This window comes from Aegilops tauschii, chromosome 4, assembly GCF_002575655.3.
Source record: "Aegilops tauschii subsp. strangulata cultivar AL8/78 chromosome 4, Aet v6.0, whole genome shotgun sequence".
Classification (NCBI taxonomy): Eukaryota; Viridiplantae; Streptophyta; class Magnoliopsida; order Poales; family Poaceae; genus Aegilops; species Aegilops tauschii.
In genome coordinates, this window is record NC_053038.3 from 433,486,721 (window position 1) to 433,496,135 (window position 9,415).

The 9,415-nt window shown below is 43.8% G+C and overlaps 2 protein-coding genes across 2 annotated transcripts; one reads left to right on the top strand and one right to left on the bottom strand.

The window, feature by feature from the left end:
• The first annotated feature begins 3,303 nt into the window (after window positions 1–3,303).
• On the top strand, window positions 3,304–4,455 carry LOC109756908 (putative F-box protein At4g09190). Its single transcript, XM_020315751.1, has one exon. The coding sequence runs from the start codon at window positions 3,304–3,306 to the stop codon at window positions 4,453–4,455; it is 1,152 nt and encodes a 383-aa protein (XP_020171340.1).
• A 3,613-nt stretch (window positions 4,456–8,068) lies between these two features.
• LOC109756912 (dirigent protein 23) lies at window positions 8,069–9,130 on the bottom strand. Its single transcript, XM_020315752.3, has one exon. The coding sequence runs from the start codon at window positions 9,113–9,115 to the stop codon at window positions 8,510–8,512; it is 606 nt and encodes a 201-aa protein (XP_020171341.1). The 5' UTR covers window positions 9,116–9,130; the 3' UTR covers window positions 8,069–8,509.
• Between the last annotated feature and the right edge of the window lie 285 nt (window positions 9,131–9,415).

The following is a 9,415-nucleotide window of genomic DNA, read 5'->3' on the forward strand; positions in this document are numbered from 1 at the left end:
ATTCCTCTCAATCCCTCCACCGCTTTGATACTTTGGGGATTGAGGGAACAAGGTCCAATCTACAACTTGACCAAAATGATTTATGTTCCCCCGCTCGATTTATACACCAACAACTTGTTACTTGGAGCTTGGGTTCCTAGGGGTTAGAGATTCCTCCGGAACCTTCCTTGCTTGCGGTGTGCTCTAGAGACGTATTTAAAGGTTAGGTGGTCACCTTCATCACCAACACCAAGTGATTCAAGGTTCAACCATTGGGTTACTCGAGGAGAATACAGTGAGCCACTTGGTGGCGTGCCGGAGCCTTGGTTCTAGCACCGCTCCAACGAAGATTAGCACTGCACCAAGGAAGTGTGAATTTAGGACAGTAAAACTGCACCACATCCCAGCCCTCTCACGGATCCTCACTTTTTGGCCGTTAGATACGTGTCCTGATCGTTTCTAGTTTTGGAATAAAATCCCTGACTCACTTGTGGTTAATCCTTTCCCGCACTTCACTTTGCTTTGCATGCTTGTGGGCTTTCTAATTAGACTGTTGCCTAGCTTACTTTGCTTTGAACTTGCTCGTCATATAGTTTGTGTTCATCTAGATGCATATCTAGATAACCTACTTTATCTGCAAATCCCTAAAATTGGTAATTAAGCTTAAAAACATGTATTCTCGTATTTACCCCCCTCTAGTTGACCGTGTCGATCCTTTCATATAGTACATGACACATACATTGTACTTGAGAGTAACAGATAACAATATCTCATTGTGTGTCAAAATGGGTCTATTCGACTCGGTGATCCCCATCCCTTGTCCATACTATCGTGTTAGCATATCTATGTCCATAACTTGTGAAACATAATCACCAATCGAATCGTATACTAATCAAAGGATAAGTGTATGCATAACCTTATCAATTAAGGACCATTAGACCAATCATCATACAATATATAGTCTCGTAAACAAGTCACATACTTATTGATACATATCAGTGACGATGTTTAAGACAATACAAATAACTCATCAATACGTAAGGAAATAACATCATCACATGATTGCCTCTAGGGCATGTCTCTAATAGGGCTCTCCTCGCCGGATCCCACCTCACTCGAGCTCCGGGCTAGCTGTAGCAGCCGAGACTTGCCCTACTTTTGGCTATGGGGCTGCAGACTCTTCCAACGGCTGGGGTGCGGCCAATGTCGGCTGTTGGGTTCCTGGCCTCCTTCGTCTCCTAGTTGTGGGTCCTTAGTCGCAACCAGAGCCAGCCCTCTCCCAGTCGTGAGTCCTCGACGAGGTCACCGTCTTCAAGGTCTGGTGCGCCTATGCTCGGCAGCTAGCTGCTAGGTGGTCCATTCGGACAACACAGGGTCATTTCTCGTCCTCATAGTGGTGGCACCGACCAACCACTCGAATGATGGATTGCGATGGCCACCGAAGGGTCTTCGTGAGGGTTCCTCTCTCTAGATCCGATGGCCACTGTCGACGGGGCGCACTGGCGTTGCGGGAAGAAGGCTTCTTTGTGGGTTTTGGCAGCTCTCACTCTGACCAATTTGCATTCGACGATGAGATGAATTCTATGGATGGCAACTTTGATGCAGAGGGTTGGTTGTGCAATAGTGGCAGTGACACCGCCACATCAAGATTCTACTACGTTTGTAGTTGTTGGGGTCGCGAAAAGTAGTGGAAACAAAACATGATTGACTTCGATAGTGGTGCTTCTCGAGTACCCAGTGTCAAGCTCCGGGGCAAAAACCCTATGTCTGACCCGAGTTGATTATACCTGGCAATGGCGATGTTTTGTGTCGTGACCTTGTTGCAGGCATTGCTCAGGTATGCTCGGACTTGTTCTTCATGGTGAAATCCTATGATCTTGACTTTGGTGGTTGGATCCGGTGACGATGACAGTTGACCGATGTACCCTTTCTGAAGGTGTTGTTGTTAAAGAACTTTTCTCATGATCTTTGTGATGTCAAGTGATGGTTGACGCAGACATGGTCATTGTTGTAGTTTATCGATCGCTTTTGTTAGTTTTTTTTGTTCTCTCGCTTAGGCATAACTTTGGTGTTGTATATTCGTGTCTTTCTACTTTTGTGTGTGGGTGTTGACTTAGATGTGTGCATCATCAATAAATCCACCGTTTATCTTGGAAAAAAATCAATCAAATCTGATTGCAACTTCGACCATGGTAGCATCTGACTCTCTCCCCGGTCCTGAGGCCTCACTTCGCCCCCACCCAGAAAACGCCCTCGCTCTCCACCCTCACCTTACACCGGCGGGAGAGGAGCGTGCTTCTCCGCTCGCTGAAATCTCGCGGCTCCTGCTGGTTGATGTTCTGCTCCGGGCCTGGCACAGCAAGGTGAGAACACAATCCCTTGTTCGTACTATTTGCTGCCCATGAATTGGATCTGAGCAGAGCATCATCCACATTTGCAGAGGCCAGAGGGGGGAGGCCGGTGGTAGGTAGGCTTCTGCTTCTCCGTCGTCCTCGCCGGGTCGAGCGGATTCTCTTGGCCGGTGTGCTGCTCTGATGCCGTCTTCCCCGTGCGTACTCAACACTGCACAGGTCTTTTTTATCCATCGAAACCCTAACTAATAGCTGCACTTTAGAGTAAGATATTCTATTAGCTTTGCGTGCTTCCGATCCAATTAATTCATTGTTAGTTAATCCATGAGTTTCCAAGTGTGTGTAATTAGCCCATGGTACATGGAAGGTACTATGTGCAGTTAGCCCTTCTTCCAGTTTGTTATGACTTCTGACTGATTAATCAGCTATGCATCGAGTTAATTAATTCATGACTTCCTTGCTTCTTTATGATATTCGTGTTTGGAGTGAGTGTATCTACACACCTGCAGAGCTCTTGAAACAAATGAGTAAGAACAGATTGATTATTAAATGCATGGAAAGCTGCAAGAAAACCAAACGGCTAGAAATCTGTAGGTGTGAAAGTAGATTACGTGCAAAGATCCTTTACAGAGAGCATTATGTCGTGACCAAATTCTTGGTCTAATCCTGCATATCTATAAGCGGTTGTTCAGTTTTGCTTTTAGTACTGAATCGAACTTAATTTTCTTCACGATGTCCATCATTTCGTTGTTTCTATTGCTCTATACTAATGTTTATGATTACACTATCCCAATAAAGCTGAACTTGAAATGGATTAAAATGATTAACTCGTGTAGCAACTGCTTTATCCCCCATAAAACATAGTTTCAGATGATTGAATTATGTTACAGTTTTTTTGTCTCCATGATTAAAAAACTGCTTTCGTGTCTATCCTGACATTATGAGTTTTGCTTTTCATTAAACTACAATAGAGATGGACACTGAGAATGGTTTTCTTGCTGCTAAGCTAACTGATGATCTAGTCGTGGAGATCCTCTCCCGGCTGCCGTTCAAGTCTTTTTGCCGCTTCAAATGTGTCTGCAAGGCCTGGCTTGCCTTCTCCTCTAATCCAGACTACTGCAAGAAGCTTTTGAAAATTCCGATGGGTCTTCTGTATCAACGCCGTTATGATGAATTTGATAATGATTTCGATGACTCTGCTATCAAGCTTGCTAGCCTGCCCCACAATGATAAGGAATTTGATGAAGCTCTTAGTTTCCTACCACAATATGAGCAGTTAGAGCTGATGGACTCTTGCAATGGCCTGGTCCTTTGTAAGTACAAGAGCAGCTGTACTCCTTTTGGTATTTGCCGCTTCATCGTGTGCAATCTGGCAACACGAGAGTGGAAGGTGCTCCCTGATACTCCTCCTAGCGATTATGACCCATCATGGTCGACAAAGTTCTATATCTTCAACTTTCAACGGCTGAGTACCCGCTATTGGGCATTTGGCCCCGTCAAACTTCAGGTGTTCTCGTCTGACCTTAACACCCGGTTCCTGGACGATACATCAGTGCTCTCTGAGACAAAAGTTTATCGACTACACATGTTTATAGATGGAGCATTGTATGTGCACACAGGTTTGCATGACATTCTGGTACTGAAGAGCTTGGAGGAAACTAGTTCTGGCATTCCGCCGTCTCTTCGGACTATTAAGTTGCCGCATGAAGACGGCGCTTTTATGGGTAGGTTTGGCCAATGTTGCTTCGGCCAATCTTCGGGGGCCTTGCACTACGCATTGCCAGAGGAGGATGCTCGTGCGATTCTTGTTTGGAGTCTTGATGCTGATGAGCCTTATGAGTGGAGCCTCAAGTACCGCCTCAATATGAGCCAAGCATTCGGAAGGGACAACCTTCGTCAGCATGATGCACGCCACTGGAAATGCGACTATGCTGTCGTCTCTCTTGACCTGGAGAGAGATGGTATTTTCCTGTTTGACAAACGGGAGGACAAGATTCGTTTGTACAAAATAAGCACCGGTGAACTTACTGACATTCAACCAGAAGACCACCGCTCCCGCTTTTTGAATAACAAGTACTATCATTATGTGGCATCCTACTCAAAGCTCCCAGCTTTAACCGTGTAGTCGATACCATCTTTGTTTGGCTTTTGAGCGTGACACCTCTTTATGCTGTCAAAAAATGCAGAGGCAGTTCTTTTCTAAGTTAATTGCTATTTATGGACTGTAATCTAGGACCATTTTTTTGTTTTCTTGAACCTTTTCCATTTGAGTACCAAATATTAATGAGGCTAGCTCTATTCTGTCGTCATGTAAACTGATTGTAGCAGCAGCTGCATGTAAGCTGGGAGCCCTATGTATTCTGCCCTAGCCATCTCTCTGCAATTTCTCAGGGAAGATGCTGAATTTCTTGGAAATACTAGAGTGTGTGCTCTGTGACATCTGTCTGAATGGAAGAAATCATGGCGTGCTCCCGTGAAAGGATAAACTGGATTCAGAAAGGAGAAAGTTTTGACTATCTAGCGTTGAAACACATACTTCCTCTGTCCCATAATATAATATAAGAGGTTCCTCCGTGAGAGCGGACGTTTGGCTCCTGGGAGCCATGGAGGCCTTTTTATGAAAACAAATCAAAATTCAAACTTTTCGGTTTCAAAAAAAACTGAAAAATTGTGCAAGTAAACAAGTATGTTATTTCTATGTGTGTAAAATTTCAGAATGAAAAATGTTGAAATGCGACCTGTACAAAAAAGACAAATTCATGATCTGGGAGGATGAATAGTATCATGTGTTAAAAAGCCCCAGATTTGTCTTTTTTGCACAGCCCTCGTTTCAACTATTTTGCCCTGAAAATTTATACACATGTGTGTTATGCCTTCATGTATACGTGTGTTTTTTTTCAGAATTTTTTGAAATGTAGAAAATATGAAATTCGACAAAATTCGAAATTTTTAAAACCGAGCTCCATGGAGCTCGGCCTCCAAAGACAATATCCGGGTCCTCCGTCCCATAATATAATATAAGAGGGTTTTTGGTACTACACTAGTGTCAAAAACCGTCTTATATTCTGGAACGGAAAGAGTATTTAGCTTGACGTCATTTATGTGTACCACTATCAACTGCTTTCAGTACGTTGTACCCTACTCTAAAGCATATCATTTTAAAACACCATTCTGCATCATACTGCCCAAAATCTGATCAATTTCTATGGAATTGTCAGTTTTTACTAGAAAAATGTGGTTAGCCGCATCGTACTACTCATGCGCCATTGTTAGATACACCAAGAATTAACGAGTATGAATTGTCGGCCGAACTAGCTGGCCAACATCAATCTGACTTATGGTCTTGCCAATTCGTGGAAAATAATAAAATTGGGTAAAATTCGTCAGAAGATATCACATTTAAGGGGTTGCATTGTTCAAAGGCTGCGGCCAATTTGATAGAACCAGTTTTTTTTTTCAGCCGCCTAGGTAATAGTCGCTCTCTTTGCATTTAAGAATGACCGAGTGGCGTAGCCAGGATCAGGCCAGGCTCTGGGCAAGCCCCGGGCTGAGCATATGCTACAGTGTCAGAGCATGGTTAGAGCATGGTTAATAGTATAGCCAGCTGCTGGCTATAAGCCAGTGCCATGTCATCTACAGCCAACATGTATAATAGTACATCAAAAGAGTGTACTACTTTTTTTATTAGAGTCAATTACACCGATGGTGCTTAAACTTGGTACAAACGGTCACTTTGGTGCTAGAACTTGTGGCATACATTAAACTGGTGCAGAAACTTGGCTCGGACGTGCAAATACGGTGCTAATCGCACTTGAATACAAAATTGACACTGACTTGGCGCGCCAGCGTGGTGTGGGGCCTATTTTTTTGCGAAACCCCCCTCAACTTTTTTCTATTTCTCAAAAAAACCCTTATCTACACACGGCAGATGCCATTTCTTTTGACTCTATGACACATGGGATCCGCTTGTCACTACGTGAAAATAGAAATGAAACAAACACGCACGGGTCTCGAACCCAAGACCAACTGCTGGATAGCTAGCCGTCCAAGCCACTCCAACATTCACGTTGCAATAACAAATTCTGATAATAATTTTTAATGTAGTATCAGGAGGACGCATGTTTTTTTTTGAGCAACCATCACGAGGACGCATGTGGGACTTATATGAGCCACAAATAGCGCGGCCCATTTTGCACGCACTAGTTTTTTAATACATATGTAAAATGTAACTAATAAAAATAATGTTCAAATATTCGTGTGTTATAAATATTATATACAAACAATGATTAGTAAATAAAATTATTTGAATATACACCCATGTACTCCCTTCGTAAAGAAATATCCAAACACTCTTATATTTCTTTACGGAGGGAATATTATATAAAAATGTTTGGTAAATACGGAGATTAAATGTTTATTAAATGGATACAAAAAAAATATACAGTTGTAGCTTATATTTAAATTATATGAAATGATGAATACAAACATTCGTGCAATATAATTTTCACTGATGATTTATATTCAGAAAAAAAATTGAAATATTAGCCACTAATGAATATTCATATGAAATTTAAATTTAAATTTGAACTTTTATTTATACAAACATTGAAATATAAACATGTGTGTATAATTTCAGAATTATTTGTATAATTAAAATAATATTTCGGAATTGTAATGTTAAAATATTTGTATTGTTATTAATTATCCAAACATTTTTGTAATTAATAAATATTATTTTAAATATATGAATATTTTTAAAATAAAACGTGAACAATTATGAAATGTAAGTTATTAAGTTGGTATGTATAATATTTATACCACACAAATAATTAAACGTTATTTTCATTACTGAGATTAGAAGTTACATACCTTTTACAAAAAAGAACAGGTGCAAATGGGTTGCATTGATCACAGTCCATTTCAGCCCCACGAGCGTCTTTGTTGCTACATTAGTTATCCATTTTGTGACGTCAATACTAGAAGGTGGAGTCACTACGTCCTACTGTGTGCAAGGCGGGGTCAAGGGTTCGAGACACGGGAGCTTTATTTTTCGTTAATTTTCACACTGCACTGACATATGGGACCCACCTCTCATAGAGGCGATAAAATAAAATGCCAATTCAAGTTGGTTTTTGCAACAACAACAAAAAACAGGCCAACACCCTCCTCTCAGCCTTCCAATCATTGACAGTGGGCCCCATGCCATGCTGGCATGCCAAGTCAGCATCATTTCGTATCCAAACGTGATATGCACCGTACTTGCATGTCCGAGCCAAGTTTTTGCACCAGTTCAATGTATGCCGCAAGTTCTAGCACCAAAGTGACCGTTTGCGCCAAGTTCGGGCACCACTGGTGTAATTGACTCTTTATTATGTGGCCCATATTTCATTCTCACAAAGTGCCTAGGAGCACGTGCTAGAGCTGGCTCTTCATGAAGAGCCCGCTTACCTTCTCTCTCCTCTTCTCTTTCCTCCAACTACGCAGAAATATACTAGTTTATTCCTTATAGCTCGTTGACTCAGCTCTGTTGTACGTGCTCTTAATAGTATAGCCAACAACGGGCTATATAGAGTTGTCGTGTCACATATAGTCAACCTAATAGCCAACATGTATAGTAACTAATTGCTAAGTACTACTACTTTATTAATGCATGGCCCATCGTACACTCTTACAATGTTTCTTAGAGTCCGTGCTGCAGCCGGCTGTTAATTTATAACCCGCTTCCCTTCTCTCTTCTATTCTCTCTCTCAACCAACTCGGCACAAATATGATAGTTTAATCCTTATATTCTACTGACTGTACCTTATTATACTTGTAGTGTCGAGGGCGCTAAAGTCAACGAAGAGATCAGGTGCCATGGCCCAGGCGGCCGCCGGGCACCTTGGGCTTGGCTACGCGTCATTATCGACGATGCATTTCAAGGAATCTCTTTTTATGTAAAATGGTATAGCCCTTTACATTGCTTTTATAATAGAAATAACAATTTCCCACAAAAGCACGGGGAAAGCGAGAGATCAAGCAGTAGCAGAGAACCTGCTACTGCTCCGTTTTAAACCGTATATCTGCTGGCAGTGGTTTAATAGTACATGCATGTATGTAACGGGGAGTCGGGGACGATGGCTACTGCGGAGTTGGCAGTGGTTCATCGTACATACATGTATAATGGCCGGAGGCGATGGCTACTGCGGAGTTGGAGCGTAAGGGGCGTACGGGGGCCAGTACAACTGGAGCTCCATCTTGTACGTGACCGTCGATCCCCGCAGGTCCACCGGCGACGACCGGACGTAGCCCAAGGCGTACGCGAAGTCACCGGTGCCGCCCACCACCGGGTTGTCAGACGGCCTGGTGTTGTGGGTTCCCCCGAGGACGGACACGGAGCCCCGGTGGCCGCGGTGGTGGATCGTGATCTTGGCCAGCGACAGGCTCATCAGCCCGTCGAGGCTGGTCGTGATGGACGTCCCCTCCGCCACGCCGGCCACCGCGGAGGCCCCGTCGGCGTGCACCGTCAGGTTGTCGCGGAAGACGTAGACGGTGCCGAAGGGCGTGGTGGTCTGGCTGACCCCGGCGCCCGCCACGCCGTCGACGACCATGTAGCCGGTCTTGTTGATGGTCTCTTGCTGGTACAGGGTGAAGCTGAGCGTCTTGCCGCCGCCGCCGCCGTCTCTGGTCTCGTTGCTGCGTGGCGGCGCTGCAGCTGCAAGTGAGAACAGCTGGAGGTGCGGCACAATGGTGATCACCATCGTCAAGCGCAGCAGCAAGCTCGCGGACCGGGTGTTTGTAGCCATGTTGATCGATCGGTCTCTCGATGGTTTTGCTGTTGGGGCTAGCTACAGAGCGTCTCTATATATAGGGGGAGCTAGGAGTCCATCGAGCCTGAGTCAAGGTTTAGTCTTGATGAGATTTCACACTGAGCTGTTGGTGTTGGTCCAAGTCTAGCGGTGGTGTTGCTGAATGTTCTCTGTTTCCCTGTCAACTGTCTATGTTTGGTTCAAAAGGTCTTTTTACACTTCAAGAACGTATCTTGCTCGGTAAAGAAAATATAACCCATGGCCACGAGGACTCACAGAGTTTTCTAGAAAGAAGGC

Bases quoted from the DNA above. Each gene is read 5' to 3' on its own strand.
- LOC109756912 (XM_020315752.3), bottom strand. From the start codon at position 9,115: ATGGCTACAAACACCCGGTCCGCGAGCTTGCTGCTGCGCTTGACGATG.
- LOC109756908 (XM_020315751.1), top strand. From the start codon at position 3,304: ATGGACACTGAGAATGGTTTTCTTGCTGCTAAGCTAACTGATGATCTA.